This window comes from Chionomys nivalis, chromosome 4, assembly GCF_950005125.1.
Source record: "Chionomys nivalis chromosome 4, mChiNiv1.1, whole genome shotgun sequence".
NCBI lineage: Eukaryota > Metazoa > Chordata > Mammalia > Rodentia > Cricetidae > Chionomys > Chionomys nivalis.
The window spans coordinates 62,107,108-62,123,028 of record NC_080089.1 but is presented as its reverse complement, the minus strand read 5'-3'; the positions used below and the strand labels follow the sequence as shown (position 1 = coordinate 62,123,028).

Genomic DNA, 15,921 nt, shown 5'->3' with positions numbered 1-15,921 from the left:
TGTCAAGTGTAGAGGCTAGAGGTTATCTAAGAGGCATCCCAAGGGGGAATGGGAGGGTATGGAAGTCACAGTCTCGTGAATGAGAGAAGGAAGATGTCACTACAGCCTGTACAGGACTCAGAGGATCGAACAAGGACCAAGCTGTTGAGTGGGTCATCACCGCATTCAGCGGAGATCAGGCGCTTAGCCTGACTAGCTAGCTGTTGGTGCCTGTTGCCAGGGCTTTCATAGAGGTGAGGAAAGAACAGAATCTGAGCTCCAGGAGGAGGGTCTCATCTACAGGAAAGGGTTGGAAATGGGGTCCCAATAGCCACAAGGGTTTAGAGGAGCTGTGGGATTACAGGCAGCTCTGAAGAGAAGGCTTTCCCAACAGAAATGTTAAAACTTGTGTCCAGCGGGGAAGGGTTTTCTCAGCAAAATGCTTTGCTCTAGCAGAGCTCTTCCTCCGCTCTGTGCTCTGCTCTGCTGTGAAGGGAAGATGGGAGACGAGGGCAGGAAGGGGTGCAAGTTCTGGTTTGGCCTGAGGGATCTGCATTATTGCTCCTCCAAGGATCTGGGAATGGGATCAGGTGAAGAGGGTTGTGTTCCTTCTCCTCCAAGAGTACCAGAGGAGTGTCAAACATTCAAAGGTTGCTTCCTCAAACTCAGGAAAATGTTTGCACAGATCAAAGGAGAAACTTACCTAATTCCTGCTGATGGATGGGTTGCTGAGCAATTGGTAAGCCGGAAGGTAAGTCTGTTACAGGTGGTCTAGAGATGAGGGGTATGGTCCCAGTGCACCTTAGGCCCTGGGGAAATGCAGGCACTAGGAGAACCTATTTGAGTCATGACAGAGCAGCATTTTCCTTAATTAAGAACCATATTTTCTTGTCTCTGCACATGAAGTTGGTCAATGTGTTAGTGTTTTAAATTTTAGAATTTTAAATTAAATAACTAAACTTAATACTGGGTCCAAATTTTAAAACAGTGTAAGTTAGATTTGTTATTTTTAGTATTCATGTTAACAAGAAGGAGCTTTTTGAAGCCTATATCCATATGTTTCATAAAATGTGGTAGGACATAGATGGGAATGACGTATAAATCATCTATCAAGAAGTGAAACCATGGTAACCCTTTCAAAATGTTAAGTTTGTACATTTCTTGAAAGAAAATGGAATCTCTGTTTACATATAATCACAATATTTTGTCATCTTTTGAGAGCGTAGTGTAATCAGCATGATGGAATGGAGACTGAGAGATGAAGGTGATAGCTGGAGGGGCTGGTGCTGCAGATCTCTTTCCAGTTGTCTTATGTTGAGAAATAAATAAAAGATGAGAAATTGGGAGGGAGATGATTATGGAGAAGGATGCAGCCAACCTGATTTACTACTTTGAGTTAAAACTGTCTAACTAGATTTTCTGGTTGAACTAGGTGTTGTTGACAGATTGCTAATCTACCAGTTGGTTATTTTGTGTCTTCATTTCTGTATTCTTGTCCTTGTTTGTTTGCTTGTTTGCTTTTAAGGGCTATGTCTCTTTGTTGTCCAGGCTCTGGGACTCACTGTGTAGTAACCCCAATCTGACTTCTCACTTATGGCAAAGCGCCTGCCTCAGTCTCTCAAGTATTAGACTTTAGAGATATGAGTGACTGTGCCCAACCTGTAAACCATTTCTAATGGGAAAGATTAGAAGTGGTCCACAGTTTAGAATCCAGTCGTATTGAATAATCTGACTTCAATAATAATGGATAAAATATTTTTATTTTAATATGCTTCTCTTATGTATCTGATTCGTTGTTCGTTTTCTTGTGAAGGGTAGTCTCATTTTGCATCCTAGCAGGCCTGGAACTTACTATGTAGACCAGGCCGATCATGAAACTCATTATGTAGAACCAGGCTGGGTTGGAACTCACTTTGTAGATTGCAGGCTTCCATCAGTCCTCCTGCTTCTTCCTAGAATCACTGTGCCTGGCTTTAGTGTATATAATTATAGAATTCTAGTTCATACTTGGTTTTATAGTGAGATTAGATAAAGACTCACAGTACAGAGTCTGCTTTGACTGAAACTACCACAGCACGCTTGAATGAGAGCTGTGGGGGGGGGTCCTCATTCTTGGTTAAAATGTAGATATAACTTTTAATAAGGAAGACCATAGCTAATGAGAATATAAAACTGGTACTTTCTGTTTAATTGCAGAACGGACTTCTTTCACTTGTGTAGTTGGGAATACGTAGGTGTGTGTAAGTTTTATGTATCTACAAAGGAGGTTGAGGGTGATGTTGTCTTTGAAATGACAGACATCCCATTCCTCAATACAATTTCTTGAGAACATGTAGAGAATCATTTTTGAAAGCTTAGTATCTAAATGGCAGTCTATGAGAAAGGAAATAAAAAAAGGAAGACTTGTTAGAAAGTCTCCAAGACATGCATCTCTGAATGTAAAAGCTCAACAGTTATTAGGTCTTGTAGAAACAAGCCAAAAAAATCATTGCTGAGTCATGATGCTATTTCAGAATACCTAAAGAGGAAATTCTACCAGCTTCCAGATGGGGGATATATAGGTAATTATAAAGGATTATAGATGAACAGTATGGTGGCTGTTTGTTTGAGATAGTGTCTCCTGGAACACAGACTAGTGACTTTGAACTTCTGATCCCCCCACTCTACCACCTCCCAAGTACTGGGATTATAGGCATGTGCCACAAAGTCTAGTATTTTAGCTTTTTAAAAAATGTTTATTTATATATTATATGTATGAGTGTTCTGCCTGAATGCATGCATACATGCCTCCTGCACTCAGAGATCAAAAGAAGGAGTCAGATTTCCCTAGAACTGGAGTTAAAAGATGCTGGTGAACCACCATGTGGATGGTGGGAATTGAACCTGGGCCCTCTATAAGACCATCAAGTACTTTTAACTGCTGAGCTTTCTCCTTTTTGCTTTGTTTTGCTTAATTTTTTTTGCAACAGGGTTTCCTAGTAGCTGTGGAGCCAGTCCTGGAACTACGTAGACCAAGCTGGCCTTGAACTCAGATCTGCCTGCCTTGGCCTCCTTACTGCTGGGATTAAACCGCCCCAGCCTAGTCTAACCTTTTTAATACCAACACTGGAAATAGAAAATAAGGAAATGTCTTAAATTCTACTAAAAATTTTCTCTCTAAAATTCTTTACTGAGCCAAACTCAAGAATTGAGTGTGAGGAAGTATTGATTTTATAATAATGCAAGATATAAAAAGACACCTCCCATGCCCCTTTCTCAGAAGTCTACTGAAGGAAAAGCCCCACTAAGAAGAGAAGCAAAAAGAAGAACCACAGTGATGAGGAAATGGGGTTCAATGTGGGATACAGATGGGAGTTCCTGGGACATAATAAAGGGAAATTCTGTGACCATAGTGTGCACTAGGCTCAGATCTAACTGTCCACTTTGTAGCCTTGTAGCAGGCTACTGGAGCTATGTTTTTAGGAAGAAAGAGAGTGCTATAATTTTAGAACACCAGAGTCTGAAATAAGAAGATACTGAATTTGAAGCTAGTCTGAGCTACATAGCAAGTTCCAGACTAGCTTGGGCTGTATGGGGGAAAACCCTGTTTAAAAACAAATACAACAAGACAACACAAAACAAAACAAGATCAGGAAAAAAAAAGAAATAAGAGATAGAAAACAAAACCAATCAAAATCAAACAGCTTTCCTTCATATAATTGAATATGTTGAGAGGAATGTTTGACTATGTGGATGAATGGACAGTAGGTACATAGAATACCAATCAAGCATAAAATGGTGGATATTAAATATAAAGAGAGCAAAATTATATGAAAAGAAAGCATAATTATGATATACTTTTGGTTCAGCATTTTATGTGTTTTATTTACAGATGTAATAATGTAAGCAGAGACAATTGATTCAATCACAAATTATAATGAGATGGTAGGTGATGAGATTTGACAGCTAAAAACATTACCTCTTATAATTGGAAGTCAGTAGATACCTTCAAGGAAAAATGAACAGACTGCTGTACAAATGATGAAAAATTCCAGACGAAAAAGCTAAAATTGAAGCTGCAGCTAGGAATAGTTTTCTTGTAAAACTATTACGATTTTAGAAGTTGTGTATGGGCCAGGTGGTGGTAGTGCAGCCTTTAATGCCAGCACTTGGGAAGCAGAAGCAGGTTGATCTTTGAACTCAAGCTACCTTGGTCTACAGAGTGAGTTCCAGGACAGCCAGAACTGCATAGAGATATCTTGTCTCAAAAAACAAACAAACAAAAAGCAAAAAAAAAAAAAAACAAAAAAAAAAAACCAAAATAAATATACTTCGGCTAGATAGATGTCTCCATGGTTAAGACCACTTGTTCTTGCAGAGGACCCAGATTCCCAGGTTCAATTCCCATGACCCATGGTAGCTCATAACAATCTATAGCTCTAGTTTCAGATGATCCAATACCCACTTTTGTTTTGTTTTGTTTTTGTTTTTCGAGACAGGGTTTCTCTGTAGCTTTTGGTTCCTGTCCTGGAACTAGCTCTTTTAGACCAGGCTGGCCTCGAACTCCCAGAGATCTGCCTGCCTCTGCCTCCCGAGTGCTGGGATTAAAGGCGTGTGCCACAACCGCCCGGCCCAATACCCACTTTTGACGTCCATGGGCACCAGGCATGCACATGGTACAAATACATACATGGATGTAAAACACTCATACTTGCAACTAAAATAAAAAAAAATAAAAAAAAATTTATACACATGGAGCTAGAGAGAATGCAGTGGCTAAAACCAGCTTGCTGTCCAGAGGATCTGTGTTTAATTACCAGCATCCACATCAGTTTGCTCACAACTGGCTATAACTCCAGTTCCAGGGGATCTGATGACCCCCCTCTGTGTTGGATTACCTGATCCACATGCAGGTATACATCAAATATAAAAAAGTTAAAGAATTTTAAAGTGGTGCATATGTCTGTCTGATAAAAAAAATAAAACACTTTAGGAAGACTCCCTTCACAGAATTCTGTGCAGAATATATACACTTTTCAACCATTTTTAATCCCTTGGGATTCTAAGAACTAGATCATCCAAAGATGCAGTTAGCAGAATACTAGAATTCCCTAGGAGGTGATGATTTCTAATAGCTATCATGGTTAACGTTATCTTTAGTTGTAAATACTCCTTTTATTTTAGTCGCAACAATTGAAGAATTTTAAGCATATTGCATATTAAAATATATTTTATTTCAGCATCTCAGAAGTATTTAAATGTTTAGTTTTCTTGTGTGTTGTCAACACTTCCACATTATGAATTAATTGCTGCATGCTTCTCTGAGCCTTTCATTTGAATGATGCTTCAGATGGCTGGACCTTTTCCGCCCCCTTCTTCAGTTCTCTTAAAATACAGTGCTGATTATGGTCCCCCAAGAGTATGCAAAATCTGTTCTAGTAATAGCAAGGAACACCACCTGGCCTTCCGCTGTGCAAGATCAGGTGTAGTGAATGGTTAATGGAACACACACACACACTTCTTAGCCAGAACTTTTTTTTAAAGTTCAATTACTGAAGCTTGAACTGGAAATTGAGGTAAACTATATTCATTTTTAATTAATTCCTCCCTCCATTAAAAGACATATGGCTTGTTTCCTTAAATATCTGTAAAATTGTGAAAATATATTTGAAGTAAAATTAGTTGTGGACATTCAGACATTCAGCAGATTTTTTGCTTCCTGTGTGAAAAAAATGATGATACCTGTCTCAAAAACACAATGATAAATTTTCTCTCTCTCTCTCTCTTTTTTTTTTTTTTAAAAAACCCAAACTAGAAACCTTGACTTGTTAATAGCAGCTGTCTTTTGAGAGCATGCTATATAAGTATTTGTTTAATGGTTGCTAGTGTCTACTTTTTTTTTTTTGAGGCAGTCAAAATATAATTGACAGCTGTCAAGTTTCTTTTGTCATTTAACTTTTTCTTTGATCCTTCAAACAAGAGATTTGATTTTAAGTAAATTGTCAATGTGTTTTTCATAGAAATACAATAATGCATCTGTGCTACATTTTTAATCTTGTACTCACAATGACAAAGGCATCACTGAAATTGTGCTAATTATTGAATTACTTTTCAATAATTTTAATTCACTTTTTGTTTGTGACTTAGAGATTTGAATTGAAAGATATTTATCTAAAATTTAATGCTGTTTCCCCCTTTTTAAGAACAAACACATTTGCCTATGTGACTGCTAGTGTTAATTGACAGACTCTAGAATCACCTGGAAAATGGGCCTCTGGACATGCCTGTGGGAAGTATCTTGACTTTTTAATTGATGTGAGAAGACCTGCCCACTTGTGGGCAACTCCATTTCCTGGCTGTTAAATAAATTGTCAATGTGTTTTTCATAGAAATACAATAATGCATCTGTGCTACATTTTTAATCTTCTACTCACAATTAATGACAAAGGCATCACTAATTGTGCTAATTATTGAATTGCTTATTCAAGAGTCCAGCGGTGGGTCCTGGATTTTATAAATGGAAAAAGGGAGTTGAGCAGCATGAATGCATTCATTGCTCTCTGCTCTCAGTTGTGAATGTCATGTGGCCAGCTTCTTTAAGCGCCTGTCATCTTCCCCACTCTAATAGGCTTTACCATCAAGTTTTCAGCCAGTATAGACCCTTTGTCTTAAGTTGGTTTTGTCAGAGCATTTTATAACAAGAACAGGAAAAGAAACTAAGACAGTGTAATGTTTGAATGAGATTGTTCCCCATAGGCTCAGATGTTTGAATTCTTGGTCCCCAGTTGTTTGCTAGATTTAGAAAGTGTGGCCTTGCTAGAGGAAGCATGTCACTGTAGATGGGCCTTGAGAGTTGAAAGCCTCATCCTATTTCGAGTTTGCTCTCTCTGCTTCTTGCTTACAGTTTGGGATGTGAGCTCTCATCTGTTCCTGCCGCCTGCAGTCAGTTCTCTGCCATGATGGATGGAATCTTATCCCTCTGGAACCATAAGCCTACGCAAACCCTTCCTTCTATAAGTTGCCTTGGTCATGGTGTTTTATCACAGCAATAGGAAAGTAAGACCAGCCAACTCCAGTTTGTTTTTTATTACTAATCCTTGATGTCTGATTTTTTTATTTCATTACAAACAGAAGATTATTATGAGATAATAGGATCTCCCAATGTAGCTCAAGTTGGCCTTAAACTCAAGTTCCCTCACTCTCAACCTCCCAAGTGCAGTAGTACAGATGTCCAATTTAAGATTTACAGTGCATTACTGGAAGTGGAGAATCAGTTTAGTGCTTAAGAGCACATGCTGCTGCTCTTTGAGAGGATCCAAGTTTTGTTCCGAGTGTCCTTATTGGGCACGTCACAGTACCTATAACTCTTTCCATAGGATCCAGTGCCCTCTCTTGACCTCTGCAGGCTTCCTCACTTGACAGGGTGTAGTAGGAAGCCACTTGTTCATTTCCCAGCTGCCCAGACTCCCAAAATAACCACACAGAAACTGTATTAATTAAATCACAGCTTGGCCTATTAGTTCTAACTTCTTATTAGCTAGCTTTTACATCTTAACTTAACCCATTTCCATTATTTTATATTTTACCATAAGGCTCGTGGCCTACTGGCAAGTTTCTGCATGTCTGTCTCTGGCAGCAGCTCCATGGCTTCTCTGACTCCGCCTCCTTTCTCCCAGCATTTAGTTTAGTTTTCCCTGCCTACCGCTGGCCCAAGACAGGTTTTTTGTTTGTTTTTTTATTAACCAATGGTATTCACAGCATTCAGAGTGGAAATCCCAAGTCAGACAGGGCTCACAGTTAGCTAGTATAGCTCTGGCTGGCCTTGAACTTTTCTATGTGTAGACCAGGTTGTCTCACAGAGATCTGCCTCCCAAGTGCTGGTATTATAAATACATTCCACCATTCCTGGCAGCTGTCTTTTAAGTAATTTTTCTAGTTGTTTTATACCTTTCTAGGATGTTTCAGTGAGTAAGGAGAAAATACAATTGTTGTCCTGTTTACAATCTCTGTTAATATCCTAGAAGAAAATACCTATAGTATTGGAGTATAATTATTTGTTTTATTGTTGTTTGATGAAGGCGCAAGTCATAAACAATCCCACACCAGTTTGGAATTGTGATTAATACGGTGGTATTTATTTAAAGGGGAATAAACTTACAGATCACCGTCCCAGACAACAGCCCTCTGCGCACACAATTAGGAAGAAGTCTAGTCGCTGAACCGGAGCAGGAAGTAAAGAGAGAGAGGAGGGAAGTAGCCGCTTTTTTTAAAGGGAAAGAGACCATGCCCCAATGGGCTGGTATCTCGGCGGCTATTGGCTGGAGGAGCGGAAGGACCTCCCGCAACAGTTTGAGACCATGTATCTCAGACTGGCCTTAAGCTTAAGATCTTCCTGTCTTAGCTTCCCAATCGCGGCTCTTTCCACGTGGGCCATATACTCAACAGTTTGTTTCCAACATCTGAGTTATACCTTTGTATGCCTCTGTAGAACTCATGAATTTGGGCATTGGTTTGAATGATCTATCACTGTACACTCTACCGCCATTACTTCTGACATGCATTTCTTGTTCATTCCTTAACTGTCAACATAATTGATAACAAATTCTTGTTCTAGATGCTGAAAATAAAATGATCATATGTTCAGAGAACCTCAGTCTAGAATGGTCATCAGTCCTGGAGAACCTCAATCTAGGCAAGGAATCAGTGTATGGATAGAAATGACAGTGCAGCAGGTTAAGTGTGAAAACTAAATACCCAAGAAACGGACAGTAGCAATAGACAGTAAAACAGTTCCAATCTACTGGGGCAGGCTGGAGAAGCTGGACCTGAAGGTGGGAAACAGTGGAGTGACTGACAGCTTTGATTGACCAGCTGTCTTGCATCAGAGTTCTTCTTTCATTGGTCACTTTTGGGGGCTGTTCTGCTATCTGAAAGGACTTTATAATATAGCAGATCACAGTCTGTGGCTAGCAACCCATTAGGAGCGTTGAACTTTTCACAGGGATCACCTAAGACTATCAGAAACCACAGATTTTTATATCATGATTCATAACATTAGCAATATTACAGCTATGAAGTAGCAAAGAAAATAATTTATGTTTGGGGGAACACCACAACATGAAGAACTGTGCTTAAGGGCTGCAGCATTAGGAAGGTTGAGAACTGTTGCTCCTATGGGTTGGCTGAGAAAAGGTATTTGTATAAGTCACACAGGAAGGTAGGGAGGCCTTGTAGCCACTGTGTGTTGGTATTTGATATGAATCCAGAGAATCCAATAGTTTAGGAAATGGAGAATTTAATGAATGGGAAGCTTGCAGGTGTGTGTTCATCCTGGCATTTCCTGTCATCCTGTCAGAGACAGGGCTTCTTCCATAAGTAGTAGTGTGGGTAGGGTCGACCCCTCCTCTTTGGTTCCCTTTTCTGTTGCTTTAAAATGGAAGGTTCTGTTTAGATTTCCATTTCCTGTTCTTAGAAGGGGTGGAGAATAGAAGCAGTGATGAAATAAATTGTGAACCCAAGATAAAGGTAAGTAGATTTCTGTCGTTAGCTGCATGTATTACAGTGTACAGATGGAATTCTTGATGTCTAAGTGGGAATCGAGAGTTTTAGTATCTGGGACTGCTAGCTAGCAATATAACAGCACAGACTAAGAGACAGGCCTCAGGAAAATAGCGATTGTTCCTTGCATTCCAGAGTTAATACAGACAGTCGAATTTGGTAATGTGTCTGGGGTTTGAGGTGGGATGTTTGGTTTGAATGTACTTAGTTTTTTTTTTCCCAAGAAGGCAGGAATGCTCTTACTATTCTGCCATCTATGCTTCTGGAAAATTAGTAAGTACTTGCTAATGTCACTCTGGTAGGGATAAAGTGAGATGTGGTCCTGCGTAGTGTAAACTTGATCCTGTATCCTTTATAGAAACTTATGCATATTACTTTTAAAGTTTCTCTATTAATTGGGTAAACTTTGTTTAGAGTAGTAAGGATGTTAAATGGGCTGGTATTTAAGCAAACCAATGAAGAGGCTAAATAAAAGTTGTTTAGAATTGTAAATTATGTATCAGATACTAATATTTTACATTTTAACTTTTTTCTCTAAGCAAATGGTTATGAGCCTTAGAGTTTCTGAACTCCAAGTACTGTTGGGCTACGCTGGGAGGAACAAGCACGGACGCAAACACGAACTTCTTACAAAAGCCCTGCATTTGTTAAAGGCTGGCTGTAGTCCTGCTGTACAAATGAAAATTAAAGAACTCTACAGGCGGCGGTTCCCTCAGAAAATTATGACGCCTGCGGACTTGTCTATCCCCAACGTACATTCAAGTCCTATGCCAGCGACTCTGTCACCATCTACCATTCCACAGCTCACCTATGATGGTCACCCTGCATCATCCCCACTACTCCCTGTTTCCCTTCTGGGACCTAAACATGAACTGGAACTCCCACATCTCACATCAGCACTGCACCCAGTCCATCCGGATATAAAGCTGCAAAAGCTACCATTCTATGACCTGCTGGACGAGCTGATCAAACCCACCAGTTTAGGTAAGATACGAGGCCATTTGATTACTGCTGTGGTTAGCATTTTCATTTTAGACTTTCAATCTGACCCAGTTTTATTCTTTTTTTATTTTTATTTTATAGTTTTTTTTAGTTGATATTTATTGAGCTCTACATTTTTTTCTGTTCTCCTCCCTGCCTCTCCTCTCTCCCCTTCAATCCTCCCCCAAGGTCCCCATGCTCCCAATTTACTCAGGAGATCTTGTCTTTTTTTACTTTCTACTTCCCATGTAGATTAGATCTATGTAAGTGTCTCTTAGTGTTTGCATTGTTGTCTTAAGTTTTCTGGGATTGTGGTTTATAGGTTGGCTTTCTTTGCTTTATGATTAAAAACCACCTATGAGTGAGTACATGTGATAATTGTCTTTCTGGGTCTGGGTTACCTCACTCAAAATTACGTTTTCTAGCTCCATCCATTTTCCTGCAAAATTCAAGCTGTTGTTATTTTTTTCTGCTGTATAGTACTCAATTGTGTAAATGTACCACATTTTTCTTATCCATTCTTTGGTCGAGGGGCATTTAGGTTGTTTCCAGGTTCTGGCTATGACAAACAGAGCTGCTATGAACATAGTTGAGCACATGTCCTTGTGTCACGATTGAGCATCCTTTGGATATATACCCAAAAGTGGTACTACTGGGTCTTGAGGAAGTTTGTTTCCCAATTTTCTGAGAAATCACCACACTGACATCCAAAAGGGTTGGCACCAATTTGCATTCCCACCAGCAATGCAGAAGTGTTCCCTTTTCCCCACAACCTCTCCAGCATGAGTTGTCATCAGTGTTTTTGATCTTGGCCATTCTTACAGATGTAAGGTGGAATCTCAGAGTTGTTTTGATTTGAATTTCTCTGATGACTAAGGATGTTGAACACTTCCTTAATTGTCTTTCAGCCATTCTAGATTCCTCTGTTTAGGTCTGTACTTCATTTTTTTTTTATTGGATTATGTGTTCTTTTGGTGTCCAATTTCTTGAGTTCTTTGTATGTTTTAGATATCGGACCGCTGTCTGACGTGGGGTTAGTGAAGATCTTTTCCCATACTGTAGGCTGTTGTTTTGTCTTGTTGACCATGTCGTTTGCTTTACAGAAGCTTTTCAGTTTCAGGAGGTCCCATTTATTAATTGTTTCTCTCAGTGTCTGTGCTGCTGAGGTTATATTTAGGAAGTGGTTTCGTGTGCCAATGCGTTCAAGTGTACTTCCCATTTTCTCTTCTATAAGGTTCAGTGTGGCTGACTTTATGTTGAGGTCTTTGAATTTGACTTGAGTTTTGTGCGTGGTGATAGATAAGGATCTATTTTCATTCTTCTACATGTTGATATCCAGTTATGCCAGCACCACTTGTTAAATATGCTTTTTTTCCATTTGATATTTTTTGCTTCTTTATCAAAGATGAGGTGTGCGAAGATGTGTGGATTGATATTCAGGTCTTCTATTCGGTTCCATTGATCCTCCTGTCTGTTCTTATGCCAATACCAGGCTGTTTTCAATACTGTAGCTCTGTAGTAGAGTTTGAAGTCAGGGATTGTGATGCCCCCAGAAGTTCTTTTATTGTACAGGATTGTTTTGGCTGTCCTGGGTTTTTTGCTTTTCCATATGAAGTTGAGTACCGTTCTTTCGGGGTCTCTGAAGAATTTTGCTGGGATTTTGATGGGCATTGGTTGAATCTGTCCCAGTTTTATTCTTAGTGAAGTTCATGTTTGATAGTAGCATCAGAATGTTAATGAGAATCTTTTGAGTTTATATATTTGGAAATATATAAAAGTTGTTATTTAGACAAAGGTGACCAGTAGTTTTGGACACAATAAATACTAAGTTTGAAACACGGTTTTACCGTATAAGCTCTGGCTATCCTGTACCTTGCTGTTCTTTTTTTTTTTTTTTTTTTTTGGTTTTTCGAGACAGGGTTTCTCTGGCTTTGGAGCCTGTCCTGGAACTAGCTCTGTAGACCAGGCTGGTCTCGAACTCCCAGAGATCCGCCTGCCTCTGCCTCCCGAGTGCTGGGATTAAAGGCTTGCGCCACTATCGCCCGGCTCTACCTTGCTGTTCTTGAACTCACAAAGATCCTCCTGCCTCTGTCTCTAGAACCTTTGGATTATAGGTATGTTCTACTGTGGCTGGCTTCTAATTAAAATTAAAAGCAAATCACCACCAGTCTCTTGATTCTGTTCTTCATTTTCAGCAGTCGATGACATCTAAAACAGACTTACCAGTTTTGATTACTTGAATGTATAAATGGTTTTAATTATCATGAAAGAAAATTTGAGCTTTGATGTTGTAGTCAACTTTCAGCTGCTGTTTTCCAAGTGGAGACATGTGCATTAGTCATACACATGTGGTATACAAGTTCCTATTCATGTGTAATATGAGTTGTAGAAGTTTCTGTTAGTAGGTTTCTCATCTTGAGATTTCCTTGTCAAAGTATAGAGTTCAACATATTTATTATCAGTTTTAGTTGCTACAATGTCATCTGCTTTATTAATGTGAACCACAGTTGACTTTGGTGTGATTTTTTTTTTTTTTTTGGTGACTTTAGTAGAATATACTCTAACAGCAAACTTTTTCTGGATGCTGACTTCTTAGAAGTCAGTGCTTAGCAAATTGTGACTGGCAGCTAATTCTAGTGGTTTGGTTTTGTGTGACATTTATGTAAGAATTTTGTTGTCTGAGGCAGGCTCTTTGTGACTCTGATGCCCTAGCACTGCTCACAGCAGTCCGCTGCTTCTGCCTGCTAGGTGCTAAGATTACACATGGGAGCCACTATCCCCAGCTCAGAAATTTTTAAATATATTCCTAAAATGTAAACAAAGCTAATGAATATATAAATAACAGATCATGTGTGCCCCAGAGCCTAAAGTATTTCCTGTCTGACTTTTATAGAAATGTTTGTTGATTCCTCTCATTAATATTAAACATGTCAGTTTGAGGAATTGTTGAATATTGAGGACAAGTTTTAGAGAAGGTGGGGTGTTTTGGGGGTTGAGGTATGATGTTGTCTAGGTTGGCCTAGTATTCTTCAAGAAGCAGAGTATTGAATTCTTGATCTTCCTCTTTACCTTCTAAGCTGGAATTACTGGTGTGTACCACCAGTCTTTTGGAGAGGATTGTTTTAAATTAGATTTTAAATTTTTTTCTTTGAGAACTTTATGTATACAATGTATTTTGATCATATCCACCATCTCTCCTTCAACTCTCCTTGGATCCTCTTCAATATATTTCCTTCCTTTTTGTTGGTTTGTTTACAATCCACTGAGTCCAATCAGTGGTTCCTATTTGATTGGTGTGGGGCCGTGATTTTTTAGAGCATTGCTGAAATTCTGTCATTGAACAAGGAAGTTCTTGGTTTTAGTTGCATTTAGTAGAATTTCTAAGAATAAATGAAGATACAGAAGATATTTTCAAACAACATGAATTTTATTATATGAATTTATTTTTACATTTGTGTGTGTATGTGTGTGTATAGACGGGTGTACTCCCTTCAAACACATGTTACAGCATGCATAGGAAGTCAGAGAGTTGATTTTACCATGCAAATCCTCAGAATCAAATTTAGGTGGTCAGGCTTGAAGGCAAGTGCCCTTACCTCCTGAGCCCTCTTAGTCTGACAAACATGAAGTTTATAACACCATTTTATTCTTTAAATTTTTTGAGATTTATTTTATTTTTATGAGTACTTTGCCTACACATGGGTGCCTAGTATCAGTGGGGCTCAGAAGAGACTTTTAGATTCCCTAGAACTAGAGTTACTGGTTGTGAGCCACCCTCTGGATGCTGGGAATTGAACCCAGGTGTAAACAGAGGTGGTGCTTTCATTTCCCAGCTGCCCAGTCCTTAATATAAATTTCAAAATGTTTGGCCTATTTCTCAGGCTTATTGTTAACTAGCTCCTAATTTTAAATTAATACATTTCTATTAATTTATATATTGCCATGTGACTCATAGCCTTTCCTGTGGTCTTGCTACTCTAGCTGTTTCCACTGGCTGGCATCTCCCGACTCTGCCATTCTTCCTCTGAGTTCTCAGTTAGATTGTTCGCCTAATCTTATCCTGCCTGGATATTGGTCAAACAACTTTTATTATTAACCAGTGAGAGGAATACATAGTCACCGCATACAGAAAGATCATACCACAGCATTTCTCCCTTTCTGTCTAATCAAAAGAGAAGGTTTTAACTTTAACATAGTAAAATTACATAACAGCAAAACAGTTATCAAGTAAGAATTACAGTTACAATATTTAGTCTATTTGTATTTGACAAAATTAGAGAAAATATTTATCTATCCTATCTTGGCGAGCTTAAAGTTTTATATCTAATTTACCTTTTATCATAACTAAGAAAAACTATAATTATCTAGTCTTGAACTCCATCAAAGACCTGAGAAGGAAATAAAAATACCTAAGTAAGCAGGAAGTACAGGCATGCAACTTCCTAAAATGTAGGAAATGATAGAAACAATTGGCTTCCTGGACAATCATCCACATTTCCTCTGTAATGTTGGGACATCCATCCTTGGCCTACAGGCATAGCGTATCTGACAGACTTTCCTGTGAAGCAGGGAAATTGGAAGGACTGGCCTACCATGTCTTGGCAAAGCTTGGCAGACACCTTTCTTGTGTTTTGCTGGTTCAGTTTAGATAGTAACTGTAAGCAACTGAAGCAAGGACAGTTTCTTTGCCCACTAGCTTTTGCCATAAAATAAACTTCATACAGAGTTTTTTGATGGCCATCATTTTCTCTTGAGTACATTGATGCTGCCAGGAGCAGACTTGTCTCACTGTCATGAAAAGTTTAAGTTATTAAAACATTTTAAATGTCATATTCTGTAGGTCTTTGAAATGTTTGAAGAATACTTATCTATCTGAAATATATCTTTATCTAGAAAACCTAACTAGCATGACTATAAGTTTGACTATTCTATCACCCAAGTCCTTTACAAGAGCAGTAAGTGCTCTTAACTGCTGAGCCATCTCTCCAGTCCCATTTTATTTTTAAAATGGACAAACAAGGGAGAAAAAAAAGATAAGATTTGTTGAGAATCTACCTAATGCATGTAATAAACCTTGTGTATGTTCATTGTAAAAAAGGAGAAAGAAATTGTTAGCAGTTTGTATGTATACACATGGTGTTTGTTGTTTTTCACAGATCAATTTTATATTTAGGATTGTGTGATGTGACTTTTATTTCTTTCTTAATATGATAAGCATCTTTTCATGCCTGACTCATGTAGATGTCTACCATTTTAAATTAATTTCTTATCTGCGTTTATATAAACAAAGTTTATGTGTTCTGTAGACACATATATCTGAAGAACAATCATATCATCTGAAATTTGATAGAAGAATGATGGTTACTTGGTTTTGAGTCTGGCTTTTAAACTCTTTTTCTGGTCTTAATAGTTAACCTCCCATGC

At 38.6% G+C, this 15,921-nt stretch overlaps 1 protein-coding gene across 1 annotated transcript in view; it reads left to right on the top strand.

Annotated features, from left to right (window-relative positions):
* Positions 1 to 15,921, top strand: part of Pias1 (protein inhibitor of activated STAT 1) — a 117,347-nt gene that overhangs the window by 18,737 nt on the left and 82,689 nt on the right. Inside the window, exon 2 of the mRNA XM_057766866.1 lies at positions 10,056 to 10,500. Within this exon, the coding sequence (XP_057622849.1) occupies positions 10,056 to 10,500 (445 nt within the window). The remainder of the gene's footprint in view (positions 1 to 10,055; positions 10,501 to 15,921) is intronic.